Source organism: Podarcis filfolensis (genome assembly GCF_964270895.1).
Source record: "Podarcis filfolensis genome assembly, chromosome: 4".
NCBI classification, from domain to species: domain Eukaryota; kingdom Metazoa; phylum Chordata; class Lepidosauria; order Squamata; family Lacertidae; genus Podarcis; species Podarcis filfolensis.
The window spans coordinates 45390236-45406752 of record NC_139607.1 but is presented as its reverse complement, the minus strand read 5'-3'; the positions used below and the strand labels follow the sequence as shown (position 1 = coordinate 45406752).

Here is a 16517-nt window from a genome sequence, read left to right as displayed (position 1 = left end):
CTACAGTTTTATCATTCTGGGAAGAAGGCCTGTGGAGACAACAGATCAACCTGTAGGTATTTGAATGCATCATTGACAGATGAAACCTTGGAGGGACAGGAATTTATTGGTAATGTTTGCAGCAGAATCAGCTTCTCTGTATGGTACCATTCGGCACAGAACACATACACGTGTGTGTGTGTGTGTGTGTGTGTGTGTGTGTGTTTGTCTGTGTGGAGCTGATGTCTTTAAATAAACATGAGAATTTTGCAGGAAGCTTAGCTTCAGTATTTGCTTGCTGTATTTTATTAGATGTGGCCTGAGTGAGGAAAATGCAAATTCAGTGCAGAAGTGTTCAAGTGCATTATTACACTACAGAAGTAACATATCTTGTTTTATGAAAACACTTCAGACAAATATTTTTTGTAAGTGACCTGCCTGCTAATCTTGCTTTCCATTATTTAAAACATTTGGAAGCAGTAACCTTTTGCCAGGGAGTGACGTGTTCCAGGAAAGAATACCAAATTTACTATCTGCTTATCCTGGTCTTTGGGCTTCCGTTCCATTTTTTTTTTCTTTCAATTACTTGTGCCTCTAGACCATAAATAGAATTATTTTAAAGAGCTCAGGGCTCCGCCTGACAACCTGTTTATTCAGCATTCAAACTGAAAGCTCTGGCGTGTGTTTCAATCGCTCCCGCAAAATACTGACATTCCTGAGGATTAGCCCCATTGCACTGTAAAATATCCTCCCACAAATCTAGGCTAGAGCACAAAAAAACAATGTGTTGATCCATTTCAGTCATGATAAATGGACAGGTGCTCATCCACAAACACTCCGACACATTGTTCTGACTGACAGCCCAGTTAAGTGCTTCCAGTGCATAGAACCTTCAACACTGCAGAGATGACTACCTCATGTCAATTGGCAGAGCTCCCTCTGGTGGATTATGTAGAGTTAAACCTTCAATTTCACCCTGTAGTCCGGTCGTAAGAAAAGATTGGAAAGCAGAGAAGATAATTTTAGGAAATCTGTGTTAAGATGGAGATAACCGTACAGTGACTTGACCAGACCTGTGCCATTAATTGGCAGAATAGGATTATTTTTTTATTTTATTTTTAAACTCAGCCTGGATTGCTTTTTCATGTAATTAATAAATTTCATGCAGAGAAATTGAAGGAATTAGACAGGGAAGGGTTGGGTAAAAGAACAGTGAAGTGACAGCTAAGGGGGAAAATGTTTTTGACATGATTAGGACAGGATCAAATTTCATTTGAGAATGAAATGTGTTATTAGGAAATGATAAGGACATATACTCTCCCACCTAGATGCTATTTATGTCCCAGCAGTGTGGGAATTCCTCCTCAGTGCAGTTTGTTTTAGTTAGTCAAGAGGCATAAGAAGAATAGATACATTGCATAGTGGATAATGTTGTAGGAATATGATAATCAAAGCACTGCAAAAATCTAAGAGAGATTTACAACTGAAAAGCAGTTAAAGATAGGAGCGTGGATCTTACAAAATGTAATCTGTTTGCCTTCCGGTGCCATAGTTATTCCCCACCCTCTCTAGAAATAGTGTAGCTTTGCTACACTGACACATCTGTTGGGAAATGGATGTGTTGTTGTTTTTTAAAAAAGAATACCTTAAAACTACATTTTGTCAAGTACACTGGAATTCCCCAAAGTATCTCAGTAAAGGTTGCAAACAGCAAAAAATGCTTTGCCAGCTAAGCCACTTAAATGCAATGGCTTGCTTTTCACATTTGCTTTTCACACTTCTGAATGGCACATGCATACTGGTACATTCTTAAGTCATTGTGCTCCTTTGTTGTGTTAAAACAACAGGCCATGGTTGCAATCCAGCACACAGTTAATTATGCCTAGCCCTATTGACATGAGTGGAAGTTGTATGCATAACTATATCCTTTATTTGCAGGCTAAAGTTGTGGTTGTAAATAAGCGTCCTGTGTCTCTAATTACCCTCTTTGTTTCCATTGCATGGGGATGGGGGGGCCTTCCTCCTCATTGGCCTGCAATGTCTAAGCTATTTGCCAACTACTCTTTATCTTACCTACTATCCAAGAAGCCAGTTAGTTGTGTGAGATGGCTTCCTAGGGCACAGCCTTGGACTGGACCTGCAAGAGAGCCCTTTTCATCTGGGCTGCTCCTAAGAGTCTCACCCATGTCCTACTGCCTAGTTTCACACACAGAGCAGGCCAACTCTGCATGGTATTGAACAACATCCTTCTACTCTACATCTATTCCTATAAGCATTGCTCCAAAAATATCCTACTTATTTTCTCCATAAGAAAGCAACCATCAAATTAAGGGAGTGGCGCCCTAGCACTTATGCCATCCTTGAAGGCAACAGGTTGGCCATTTGTAGCTTTTCCTTTTTAGTCCCTGGCCCAGGAAGCTGATACAAACTGATGAAATACAGTCAGGCTAGCTGCCATTTTGAGTGCAAATCCAATTGAGGTGTCCAGTGCTATGTCTAGTTAGATCAGTTTCCTTGCCCAAAATTAGTTCAAAATCTGTTCTCTTTCATTTAGGACAATAGAGCATTTACCCAGATAACCAACTCAGTTCACCCCCTCCCCCCCCCAAAAAATAGTATGTGCTCTGCAGATGTGCACAAATAATTACTTTGGGTACAGTTAATTATCACTGCGCGAAAAGACATATGCCAAAGCTTTAGATCTGAAATGGCCTTTACTACCACTGCTAATAATGCTGCCATTCTTGGAATTGCTACTCATTCCCACCAATAAGCCCAGTTGCATTATCCCCGGCTGTGGAAGAGAGCAATCTATCTAATTTCCTGGAACAAAATATGGCAATGTGCTAACTCTTAAATTTCAGCGTCCCTATTACTCCAAGTTTCTATGTACCAAATCTAACAGCTGATTGGGTATTGTGAGGAGCAATCTGTCTCTAAATGCTAATGGGCCTATGCTTGTAATATAAAATGCAGGTATGGCTTTTTTGGAATATATAAAATACAACAACCTGGGATGTTCAGAGATCTTCATACCACCACACAAAGAATGATTTGTAATCCATTATATAGTGCATTCATTAGTACAATGTTGTGTTCTATGTGAAACCATATTTTCTTATTATTTTGCTGAGAAACCATTTCAGGATTCCTGTACAGGTGTTGCTCTGGTTCATTTGACATCTTGAGTTTTAATAAGAGATCATAGGGAATGAAAGATTACGCACAATGCTGGCAAGTTGTTTGCTTCTACTGTGCAATTTCCTGGGAAGCAAATTAAATGTTTGTTTTAAAATGTAAAAGGCACTGTATCTTTTTTATTGTTGCTGTTGTTCTATTCATTGTTGTCAATTAGGTGTGATGAACAGTCCAAAGAGAAAATAATTTAATCATCATCAATCTAGCTTGGGCTACTGCTTTTGTTGATACTTCCTTCATGGAGAAGTTGAAATACAGAATTGGAAATACAGCTTTGTGGTAATTGCTGTCACATTGACTGGGAACTATTATTTTTGCCCAACAGTAGAAGTGGCTGAAATAAGACCAACTTAGAGAGCTGGAAATTGAGAGGCTGAAATTTTAGTCCTAGTATCTTATTATTTGCTTGTAAAACTGTGTTGGCAATTGAAAGCAGGGCCTGGCTGTGCTACTGGTGTCATCCCAGGTACTGGGTGGTGCTGTGGTTTAAACCACTGAGCCTTTTGGGCTTGCTGGTCAGAAGGAGGTTTGAATCCACATGATGGGGTGAGCTCCCGTTGCTCTAGCCCAGCTTCAGCCAACCTAGCAGTTTGAAAGGAAACCAGCGCAAGTAGATAAGTAGGTACCACTATTTCTGAACGCTCTGGCTTCTGTCATGGTGTTTTGTTGTGCAAGAAGCGGTTTAGTCATGCTGGCCACATGACTCAGCAAGCTGTCTGTGGGCAAACACCAGCTCCCTTGGCCTGAAGCGAGATGAGCGGCGCACCCCATGGTCACCTTTGACTGGACTTAACCATCCAGGGTTCCTTAACCTTTACAGGTGTCATCTCTGATGTCTGTGTACATCTGTGTATCTAGCATGTGCATCTTCAGTTGAGTGCTTAGGTGTTCATGCAGTCATCTGTTCTGGACACAGAGACACTAACTGGGCAGGACAAGGAGCCCTGCTGTCCATGTGGTAGTCCATATGCAAGGTGCATGTGAATGCATCTTTCTTTACAAAAGACAAACCTAAGAAGCTGGCATACAGATCTTGGAAACCTAAGCATGACTGACTGCAACCCTACTGCTAGGTAATAAATGTATAAGGGACTGTTACAAGGCAGCCTAGGTCAATGGTGGCTACTGTTGCCTCCCATAGCTCTTATAATATCTTAAAATCAAAGCTTAAAACCAAACCCTGAGGCCTCTTAAGAAGTCCCCACTTGAGTTTCTTGCCTGATCCTACCTTGCCCATCTGTACAAGAGCATCTGCCTGGTGAAGAGTGCCAGTAGGTCATATTTTCCACCCTGTAATTAAAGCTTAATTTTGTCTTGCTTCTTTCCCATACTCTGTGCATTAGTATAGAGACAACTGAAACCACAAGTCATTCCCTCCAGCTATTTCCTTCTTATTGTTGCCTGCCCTTTAGCAGGTTTCCATAGCACAACCTCAGTTTCCTGTGCATCAATGAAGCTGTTACCCCCAGTACCAGGTGTTCTGTTGTCCTTTGTAATATTGTCTCCCTTCCCCTCAGGAGCTCTCTCAGGTTTGCAAGTCTCTGTAGCTTCCACAGCCACCTTGGTGTATTCTGAGATCTGCGACTGCTGTCCTTGCACCTCTGGGCCAGAATCAGTATCCAAGGTGAGAGATTGGAATCAATCTTACAGCTCCAGTGACACAACATGGCTTCTGTGTGTCACCTTCCTCCAGGGGTTCATCTCCTGCAATGGACAATCTTCCTTCTCCACTCTGCCCTGTCAAGAAGTTCCTCATGTTGCCTAGTACCTCGAAGTGTAGATAGGCTTCCTGAGAAGAGACAAACCAGGGGCTTAAGGGGATCTCCCCCTCCCCACATCCACACAAATCAGCAACCCAATATAAGCCCTAATTTTGGTGGGGTAACCCATGAGATTACTATCATGTGGGGGGGGGGGAGTACTGCTCCACCATCATTTCCCCTGCTGGGCACCCCGTCCTTCACAGTCCACACATTTGGGAGATGGTGTGGTCTGCTCTAAAAACACTGTGACCCTGAATTTCCCTTGCCCTGTAGAAAACCAATTGCAATTTTGATTACCGCAATGAGCTGGCTAGTGATGAGAGCCTCCCACCTGGAAACACCTACCACCCATATACAAGAACAAGACATTACAAGGCATCGCAATTCGTCCCCCTAGCTCACTTTAATTGATTATTCAGTAAATACTGTTTTCTTCTTTACCTGTGTATTCATAAGAACATATAGAACCTTTCTGGATCAAACCAAAGATCCACCAACATCTTGTTTTCAATGCTTTCAGTAAACCCACAGGTAAGGCATTAAGGTCATCCCTAGCTGTTTACCTCCTCAGCAACTTATACTGAGAAAAATAGTGCTTTCAAATATAGAGTGTCCACTGAACTGTCATTGATAGACCTACTAGCTATAAAAGCATGTGGCAATAGCAGTGAATTTCATAACTGTATGATATGTTGTATGGAGAAATGCTTCTTGATCTGTACCGGACAGTACTTTATGTACTGTCCATCAATAAAATTGAGTGACCTGGAGTTCTACTTTTGCCAGAGAGGAGAAAATGCACCAGTATCCACTTTTTGCAAATAATGCATAATGTTATAAGGGTCTGTCATTTCCCTGTCATTTTTTTTTTCTAACTAAGAAGTTCTGAATATTTTACCATTTCCTTTCCTTTCAGAGAAATTGCTCAAATACCTTGATAATTACCCTTTTCTGAATCAATTTCTCTTATTTTAACTCTACAATGTCCTTACTAAGATGTAGATACCAAAGATATACACAATATTCCAAATACAGCCATACCATAGATTTATGTGCTGTGTTTTTACTTCTCTAATAATTTCAGACACCAGATAACCACAACTGACTACCTCCAGATGGGTGACTCCTCAGACTAACAACCATTGCTCTTCCACATGTAGCTTACAGCAGGGATTGCAGTTGATTCTCCACAATATTTTGGATATTGCACCTTTTGTCTATCAGTGATGCAGCTTCCATGAGTCAGGGAAGTCTAGTTTACCTGTGTGGCCATTTGAAGCTCACGCTCAATATAATCTTTGCAGTTGTTGCCATGTTATCATCTGGTTAATTTTCTTAATCAGCATTTTAATTAGCATCAAAATGCTTTTCTAGCTATAATTCTTTTTTTTTAAAGAAGTGAATGAAACTGTTTGTTTTTTCATTACTATTTTAGTGCTGCTATTTTGTAGAAAGCTGGTCTGCCTATGTGCTAAAGAAAGATGGAAGACTGACAGGAAAAATAAAGGGCAATGTCATGGCACCAGGGCATCACGTGGATGCTGTTTAAAAATTGAGCGAATGAAGCATGGAAATTCCACACTAAATGCTTAAACTGTATCCAGATGAGGGTGCTATCTTGCAAATAAGTCATTCAGAGCCAAGAGTTAGATAATATTGCTGTAAATTGTTTTGGAGATTCTGAGGTTACATCAGAAGTTGAGTTAGCTGATGGTACTTCTGATTTTCCCCCCTTTTACATTATTGATATTTGTTCATGTTATTATTGTGTTTGTACTTAAGCATATTATAATGTAATTGTCATGGCCTTTGGCTATCACAGTAAACGTATTGAATGCAGTGATCCAATTTTTTCTGTGTGAGACTGATGCATAGGGTGCCTCACACCATTTTTTTCATTCACCATGTTCTTTGTTATTTCACTGCTTGTCATCTACCCCAGTGAGTGCAGCTTGACAGAAAATTTACTGGGTGTGGTTCTTTTCCTCCATTCAATCTGACGCCACCACTAACCAGTTAATTTAGAGGATCAAAATGCAGAAATGTACAAGATCCATAATAATAAAAACAAACTGAGAACAGCTGTGAACTGGATTTGGCTGAATACTGAACTGAATCAGGCAGATCTGAGGCTTGTTGAAATCAGGTTGAGACAGCCTCAAATTGTTCCTGGTTGGGTCAATCTACCTGGAGTAATCCAGGGCTGTCAAAAGGCAGGGTGGTGGGTGGCAGGGGGAGGAGAAGCAGAGGCAGCCAGCCTCTGAAAAGAGCAGTGTGTTGCTGTTTGCAAGAGGGCTATATCTACAGATGGAAGAGAAACAAAAGAAACCTGATCTTGCCAGCGTTAGTCGACTTTGAATGCCAACATCTGAATCACCCCCTGAATGTGCAAAAGAAATGTGTGGTGAAAGTGGTCACGGTGAAATGTGAAGCAAATCAGAGGTCAAAGTGACTTGGAGACTTCTTTCCTAATCTACTCTGTCATGTAAACACTCAAGAACCCACTCAGTTTTTTGAAGGATGGTTTATTTCATTTTATATCATATGCTGCAAAAATTAACTGAGCTCAACAATCTTGGTTCTCAAAAGCCTTTTCAGCACTGGAAGAGAAAAGAGAAATGGGTGTTTTAAAAATCTCTTGAATATCATCTTTTTCTCACATTGTCAGCTAGCAAAATGTCAGCTGAAAGTAAAGTCTAAATGTGGAATCAAGGCTTTCAGACTCTCTGTATCTGATTTCAGTCACATGCTCTCTTAGTGTGCCAGCACATCATTTTGTGTAAATGGACAAGGGTCTGGTCTGTACTCAAACTGAAGGCTGCCAAGAATAAACAGATGCTGTAGGATGCAGACATGTTTTTTTTTCACTCTGACTCAGTGTGATATCAATGCCTGGCATGATACTAGTAGGCACCAATATATTTATAGATCCAATATATTTATTTTCCAGTGCAGAGTTTGGTGTGATCCTCTTTGCACGTATGGAGCTCCTGCATATGTAAAAGCTTCTTTATTCACTACAGTGTCCAGGATAGCTCTATCCTGTATAATGGGGATACACACTGGGGTCCCTAAATTACTGAGCTACTGGATCCACATGAATGACTGGTCAGTCTGGTGCAGTGCTTAGAGTGGGATGCTGGGGAAACCAAGGTTCAAATCTCCACTCTGCCATGAAGTTCACTAGATGCCTCAGCCTAACATTCTTCCCGGAAAAAGGCTTTTTGTAAGGATAAAGTGGAGATAACCACGTACAGCACCTTGAGGTCTTTCAAGTCAATAACAAATAGCAATTAAATGATTGTGTGCCATGAACTGGGAATATAGCCCCTGCTAACTCAAGTCACATGTAACTGACATAAACTTTACATAATTATCATCAACACTAGAGGTGCCAAACTGTTTTGGTACATAACCCCCCCCCTAAAAAAAAAGTATCTTAGAAATATTTTATGAGTGTACTACCATTAAAATAGATGGGATTCATGTTTATTGTGAGGCTTTGATTCTACGGAGACAAGAACCAAAGAACAAATATGCATGTGTGTGGATTAAAAAATAAAACCAAACAAACAGTGGCATGTAATGTGGTCTTAGTTGATTGAAAAAGAACATAATACTCACCCTCAATAGATAGGATTTATAGGAATTTGGTTAATGGGATTTCCTCCTGCAGATGGAATTGTATCTTGCTGCTGTGCCTTCTACAAAATATTACCATATGTACTGCTTTCAGTAGTGAGATCACTGAGTGAGTGAGTGAATGAATGAATAAGAATTGATTGGATTATAGGTACAAAAACCATTTAAATTCTGACTCTGTTGGCCAGTGTTATCTCAAGTGAGGAAAGGCAGTCCACATTATCGGCTCCATTGGTTAGAGTATTGTCAAAGTTAAAAGAAAAGATCTTCAAAAGTATTTTTGCTGAGTACCTGCTTTATCAAATGCCCTTAAATGTTAGAAAAAGTTATATGTTTAGCTCTTCTTTTGTACTATTTAGCAGTGTGAAGTGGTACATTCTGATGGTACCTACCCTTTGGAATTCCCTCCCCTTAAATATTAGATGGACTGTTGTCTTTTCAGCACCTATTGAATATCTTCCTCTTCCAGCAATCCTTTCCCAATCTGTATCTGTATTGGAAATGTTTTTAAGTTGTTTTATTGTTTTATCATTTTCACGCTGCCCTGAACTCCTTTGGAAATAAAGGTAATATATAAAATCACACACACACACACACACACAGAGAGAGAGAGAGAGAGAGAGAGAGAGAGAGAGAGAGAGTCCCATAACAAACTGAAAATTTATCGATCATTTTCTGATAAAATTTCTGAGATAGTTATTCCCCCACACGCACACAATCCTAGAAAAAGGTGACTGCAGAATTCTCTCTGAATAATGTCTGCTATGTTTTCATGGCAGTGTGAGGAGACAATGTATTATTTAGCAGTACTGAAGATAAAGGTATATGGGTTAGACCTAGGAATGAGTTAAGTTTTGTCCTATGGTAAATGAAACATGAGGTGAAACTGTATTTGATTAGACCTCAGAACTCTGCGAAGGTTATATTGTATGAAGGCCTGAATGCTAGCAGAAGACGTGGTTACGGTTGCTAAGGAAGGAAACACCTTTGGCAGCTAGTAGTACTGAAAGTGAATGTCCCTGGTATTTATACTTATCAGGGGCATTAGAAAGGTTTAATCTGATTGGTGTTCTGAGAATCGCTTTTAAAACCCCTATTGATCCTTGAATAAAGGTCAGTAGAAGGGGGAACTGCAAGGTGGCCAGAGGCAGTGGTCAGTAAAGACTAGAAAACTAGAAGAAGTTATTTTAAGAGCCTTTTGGAGCTGGGGTCATGGAGAGAAGGGCCTGAGGACGGAAGACAGAAAGTTAAAGAAAACAGGAAGAGATAGGCAACAGAAAGCATAGTGTTCAAAAGCACAAGGCTGAGACAGAGAAGAAGACCCAGGCCTGAAGAACATCTAGAAGAGGAAGAACCAGAAGACAGCAGCTAGTAATAAAGAATTCCAGAAGAGATGGAAAGTGTTTTGTTGTTTAGTCATTTAGTCGTGTCCGACTCTTCATGACCCCATTGACCAGAGCACGCCAGGCACTTCTGTCTTCCACTGCCTCCCACAGTTTGGCCAAACTCATGCTGGTAGCTTCAAGAACAGTGTCCAACCATCTTGTCTTCTGTCGTCCCCTTCTCCTTGTGCCCTCCATCTTTCCCAACATCAGGGTCTTTTCCAGGGAGTCTTCTCTTCTCATGAAGTGGCCAAAGTATTGGAGCCTCAGTTTCAGGATCTGTCCTTCCAGTGAGCACTCAGGGCTGATTTCCTTCAGAATGGAGAGGTTTGATCTTCTTGAAGTCCATGGGACTCTCAAGAGTCTCCTCCAGCACCATAATTCAAAAGCATCAATTCTTCGGCGATCAGCCTTCTTTATGGTCCAGCTCTCACTTCCATACATCACTACTGGAAAAACCATAGCTTTAACTATACGGACCTTTGTTGGCAAGGTGATGTCTCTGATCTCTATTAAATAAATCAGTTTCCATTACTGTATCTCCAAACATAGGATGCTGTGATTTATTCTAACTGTGGCTGGTTAACATGTGGTTGGTTTGAGCATGCTTTGTCTTAACTAATCACATTTAGACTAAACCACAGTTTCTTGAATGTAATAGGAAACTGTGAAGCTTTCAATCTTTTCCTCTTGTGTCTAAAAGAGGGAAGAAAGAAACAAGCAAATCTAAGGATTGAACTCATAATAATGTTTGTTGCATCTAAGCTAGGCTATTTTAGAACTACTTCTCTAAAGAATCAACCTGGTTTTTTCCAAATTAATTTTAGAATTTTTCACCAATTTTAAGAATTTTGAGAGTAATTTCAAGTTTGGCTTTTTAAAAATGCTCTCAATAAATTTATCATCTGAATTTCATTAGCCCATACTAGCCAAATTTGTTTTAATGTTCAACGGTAATCTAATTTCACTTCTATTTTATTTATAACCATTATTTATGATCAAGAAAAGTTTTTCCATGCAAGGATAGAAGACTAAATAAATCAAATTTTTATTTATAATCAGCATGCCGAATGAAGCATCAGCTATAAATAAATTATACACTGTGTGTGTGTGTGTGTGTGTGTGTGTGTGTGGCTATTACAATGGTGCGTTTCCCAACAACTGTCTAAAAGTCTAGAGCAAGAAAATTCTAGCTTTAGATGTCCTGGTTTCAATAGCCAGATAAGCACATGCTCCAGAGGAAAAAGAAGCTCACCTTTCGGGAGGTGCAGTAGTTCACTGGTGGAGCACAGACTTTGATGAATCTTAGATGAATATGCATAAAGTTTGAGGGTCAATCTCTAGGAACAGCAGTTAAAATACAAACACACCCAGAAAGAAAATTTGGAGAAGAGTCCTTGCCCAAGAGCTTGGGAAACCATTGCCACTCACAAGAGTTGCAAGAAAACAGTTCAGAACATAAGAGTAGCCTGCTGGGTCTGGCCAATGGCCCATCTGGCATCCTGTTCTCACAGTGGCCAACCAGATGCCAAATGGGAAACCTGCAAGCAGAAGTCAAGCATATGAGCTCTCTTCCCTCTTGTGGTTGCCAGCAACTGGTATTCAGAAGCATTATTGCCTTCAACTGTGGTGGCAGAAGAGAATCATCATGGTTGGCAGTCATCAATAACCCTCCATGAATTTGTGTAATGCTCTTTTAAAGCCATCTCGGTTGGTGGCCATTTCTGCCTCCAGTGTTTAACTATGTGTTGATCCAGTAGCTTCATGCAACCTTCATATAAGGGACGGAAGGGGAGAGCTCTTGGTAAATTTTTATTGTTATATCATAGTTTAGAATGCCCCATATGAACAATGTTTTTAAAAACTCTACCGTGAGCTTCACTAATAGAAAAAAAACCCTAAGCATAATTTAATATAGTGCAGAAAGTAAGTTCATTCATAATCTTAATAAAGATCTCTGTGTAATAAATAGGAAATGAATTAGTAATTCTTCTTTTGGTGGTGCAGGTGCCCACAGCCCCACTTTCCTTCCTGTTCCTGGTTACCCATATGCTTCCTGTGCTTCATACCACTTCTCTCTAGAAAATTAAAACTAACGTTTGTTTGTTTGTTTGTTTGTTTGTTTGTTTGTTCATTTTATTGTTTTATCATTATTTATTGTATTAAATTTGTATACCGCCCTTCATCTGAAGATCACAGGGTGGTTCACAGCATAAAAATACAAAATGAGAACACAAAATACATCATAAAACAAAAGCAAAAACAAACCATTAGCCCCCCAATGCTATTTTATTTATTAAATTACTCATCTGTTGAATGGGCTACAGTAAATATAGCCCCCACCACAGTCCAAGAATTCCCAAGTCACTAGTGCCTGTGAGTTATAAGTTACAACCTTTGTGAAATAACATCAATTCTTTGTTACTGTCTGGATGTTTTAACAATTGAAATGCAGATACCAAGAAAATATTTTTTATGTATTCTAAATTTATGGGGCCTTCAAAGTCAGTCTTCCTTTTATTGTCTCTTTTCAGTTCAGAAATGACTTGAACCGACAACAAAAAAAGGAGCTGACAGCAGTTTTTTTTAGATAGCCACTTTATAGCTACACACTTTGCAACTATATGATAGGGCAACCTATGTTGCCTTGAATACAAAATTAGCTTGTTGATATGTGCAGCTACAGACTGAGGAGCAGATGTAGTAAGTCTAATTCTAACTTATTTACATAAAATCTCTAAAAGGACATGTTATTCCATGGTGCCATATCTATATCATCTAATAAATTTTCTATCTTGTTCCATTAAGCCAATCTTATTGTCTCTGCTAATTTGATTTTTAAGAGGAAAATGACATCATTGCTCACCCAGAAAGCAGCTGATTGCCAAGATACAGATTTTAGGCTGCAGAGTTGTGCTAATCTTATGTGCGGAAGTGGAATGAATGGGGGGGGGAGGCATTTTCACCTCTAGATTACCATGCTTCATGCTTTCCCTTGTAAAATTCACATGAGACTAATTCTCCTCACTGGAACAAAGTTGTCTGAGAATATTAAGCACTCCTACAGAGCACCCCTCTGCTTCACTAGATATCATGACTCATTTGGGTGTAGTATCCCTGATCTCTGACAAGTAAAGATATACAGGCCAAACCAGCCTGTAGTGAAGCAGGTTCTGTGGTGGTTTGACACTGGTGCATTGTTTGCTGAATGGTGAGCAACTGTGTGGCTGAGTGGAGGGACTCTTAATGAAAATCTGAATTGTGATGGCAAAAGAACTCATGTAGAGGACTGAATAAGGGAATAAGAAAATTTTATGAAAAGGAATTGGGTTTCCCAGCCACTTCTACATATGTAATATTTAATTTCTATTATTATTTATTTAGTTTTCATCAAAGCTTTATTAGACTTCAAGCTGCAATAGATTTGTCTTCCAAGAAACTGTTCTAATCTCAAACCTTTCCTGAAGCCGTAGGCTTGAAAAATAAGCGAGGATTAATTTGGTTTACATAATTTAACTACTCTATTATAAACTTAAAAATGGAAAGTGTAATGCTGGTGGTCAACAAAAGAGGTTTAAAGACTGTCTCAAGGCAAATTTTTAAAAATGTAGTATAAACACCAACAATTGGGAAACACTTGCCTGCGAGCGCTCCAATTGGAGAACAGCCTTTACCAAAGGTGTCATGGGCTTTGAAGACTCTTGAACTCAGGACGCAAGGGAGAAATGTACTAAGAGGAAGGCACACTTGGCAAATCCACACCGTGATCAACTCCTGCCAGGAAACCAATGTCCCCACTGTGGAAGGACGTGTAGATCCAGAAGTGGCTTCCACAGTCACTTATGGACTCATTGTTAAAACTGTGTTTATGGAAGACAATTTTACTTGGCTACGAGTGATCACCAAAGAAGAAGACATAATTGGCTTTAAACAGCTGGTATAATAGACACTGAGTTGTAATAATATGGCTGCTTTTGGCTATTTAAAATGGACTTCCAATCCTATACATGTTTCCTCAGAAGTAACCCCCATTAAGTTCACTAAGACTTGAAAGCAGTATAGTGCTACTGTACTCATGTCCCGCTTGTGGGCTTGCCATACATATCTGGTTGGCCACTTGTATGCTAAATTATATGGGTTTTTGGTCTGATCTAGCAAGGTCTTATGTACTTAAAGGTGCATCGAATTCTAACCTACATCTATGCCTTTGTAAATGGGAACATTTTGCGGGTCAATGTGGGTTAAGAACAGTGCTGGAACATGGTTGTCATGCACAATTTGCACCATGTGGACAATTGTGTGAAAACCCGTTGAAGTTCAGTATTTGTTATGTGAACTTGCATTGTGAGTTAGGGGTGTGTGCTTTGGTATTCTTCCACCAATCTGATTGGATTTATTCATTCTACCAATCAGATTTGTAGCAGGGAATCTTGGGTATAAGGGGGAAAGTGATGTATTTACTTCAACATTATGTACCTTCTAGATATCTACTGCACTTTCTACAAGATTAAAAATAAAGTTGTGTGTTTGTCTACCCATATTCTTCATGTCAGCTATTAATAAAGGAAACTAGCTGTTTCTTTAAAAATTCATGTGGCTATTAATATTCTTTCGGCAGTACTTACTGATGGTGTAGTTGAAGGGGGGCGTTGTTTTAAATTAGCCTCACTAACCTGTCACTCACCAGATATTTTAGCTGTGTCTGGTATCATTTGAGAGATAAGATGCTACTAACAGAACCACAAAAACTACTTCCCTTTTCAAGTGCATAAATAACAGTTAGGGGCAAGCAATCACCTGAAGGTATAGAAAATCTATTAGGTTTGAATTGAGTGCTCTTGTCTCATTAGAGAGCTATTCATTAGGATTCACAGATATGAATGCAATTTTGCTTTGGATATCGTGTTGATAATGAAGTATGAGTAAGGACATGAATAATGTGCCCTGATACAGTATTTCAGGACTCTTTCCCAAGGAAAGTTTGAATGAAGTGATTGTGTGATTTGATAGGAATTAGTAAGTATTTAACTAAAGTACAAATAACAGAAGACGACTGTGGGGAGGGGGGGGAGAGAAGGGGGAGAAATGCCATTCCTTCCTCCCCGGAAAAGCATTCTGGTTTAAGAAAAGCTGCAAGGTTTAATAATCAGTGAAAGAGAGAACACGAATGCCAGGATTTGGAAGAGATTTGCAGATGCACTGCTCTCTGAGGCAGAAAGAAGGCTCATTAAATGCAGGATGCTGCTGTGTCTCATTGTGTGTTTGCACTAAGGTATAGGTTTGCCAGGCTGACGTATCAGATAAAGTCAGAGTGGTTACCACACCAGCAGTGTAGCAGCTGCATAATAAATGATGGAGAGAATCATGTTAGGCATGCCCACCTAACCTAACTTGAATCATGCGAAAGGGGAGCTATTGGAATTCAAATAGACTTTCTAGTTCCCAGCAGTCGGCAGCAATAGAATGCTTTCAGGAAGATGACAGATGCAGGGGAAAGATGCTGTTTTGCACTATCTTGATTTGTTACCGCAGCCAACTTATTGGCATGATGGAGTGACGAGAAAAGCAGCTGGCATGGAAGGTAGGATGATCAAAGCCTTTGCATTGTCGTGAATGTCATTAGAAACTGACCATGACAAAGCATATGTTAGAATGAGCCTCTGTTGATAATGGCAGAGGATTTGTTGCTCAGGTCTTGAAACTCTCTGAAAACAGTGTTGCTTCTGCAAAATGGATTTTTGAATTGCATTTCTGCTTGTATTACGTCTTTTGTGCTTGCTTCTCACCTCAGGGAGCCACTTGCCTGAAAGATATTGTTATGAAAGGGTAAGGTTAGAGAACAAAGTGTTTTCGAAGTCTGGGGAAGCCCAGGTAAGGGGAAAGAAACAACCCAGAAACCTCAAACGTTTCATATGGTTTAGTTGTATGGTCTTTGACTTCGAAATGCTGGCATATACATAGAGCTTGAGGAAATGAAGCTGCATATATTGAACATTCTGAAATAGCAAATAGTATTGCAGATTCTGTTTTTGTAGTTTGCTTTGCCAACAGGGTTTCATCCTCCCCTTTTTAGTTCTTGCTGTGTGCTCACTTGTGTATTATTATTATAAAGAGGAAATTCATGTATATCTCCTGCAGGGTCTTTCAACAACTCTAGCATCTGTTTCAGCTACTGAACTGTATTCACGTTTTGCCAACTTGATGTCTGCCCAGCTGGGTCTATCATTTCTCGCATGATTACTGTTCTTAATTTCTCTGTATCAGCTTGTTTCAGATATAATTTTGAAAACTGCTAATGAAAAACGACGGCAAATGTGAAATCATTTGAAATGGAATATATGGGTGTTTTTCATTGCTGTTTTTTAAACACAGAGGACATTCCAAATAATTATCTTCCAGTCTGTAATGTTCATTATTCAGTTGCTGGATTGTTGTTTTGTTAGTATAGGTGAGCAATAAGCCAAAGTTTCAGGTGACTTTGTTAGAAAGTTTTGAGTTTATGTGAAAAAACAGTCTCTCAGCTCCATGTATCATTTCCCTTCACCCCTCTTCC

The 16517-nt window shown here is 39.6% G+C and overlaps 1 protein-coding gene across 19 annotated transcripts in view; it reads left to right on the top strand.

The window, feature by feature from the left end:
• DMD (dystrophin) overlaps positions 1-16517 on the top strand; it is a 953416-nt gene that overhangs the window by 56534 nt on the left and 880365 nt on the right. For 7 of the 19 annotated variants that reach the window (XM_083612217.1, XM_083612212.1, XM_083612214.1 and 4 more), the window contains exon 1: positions 15444-15545. The exons of 7 other annotated variants lie outside the window; for them this stretch is intronic. In XM_083612217.1, coding sequence (XP_083468343.1) covers positions 15449-15545 — 97 coding nt within the window. In that variant the 5' untranslated portion in view covers positions 15444-15448. Of the gene's footprint in view, positions 1-15393; positions 15546-16517 lie in introns of those variants that run through there. 5 more of the 19 variants (XM_083612215.1, XM_083612229.1, XM_083612233.1 and 2 more) reach the window with 3 other exon arrangements.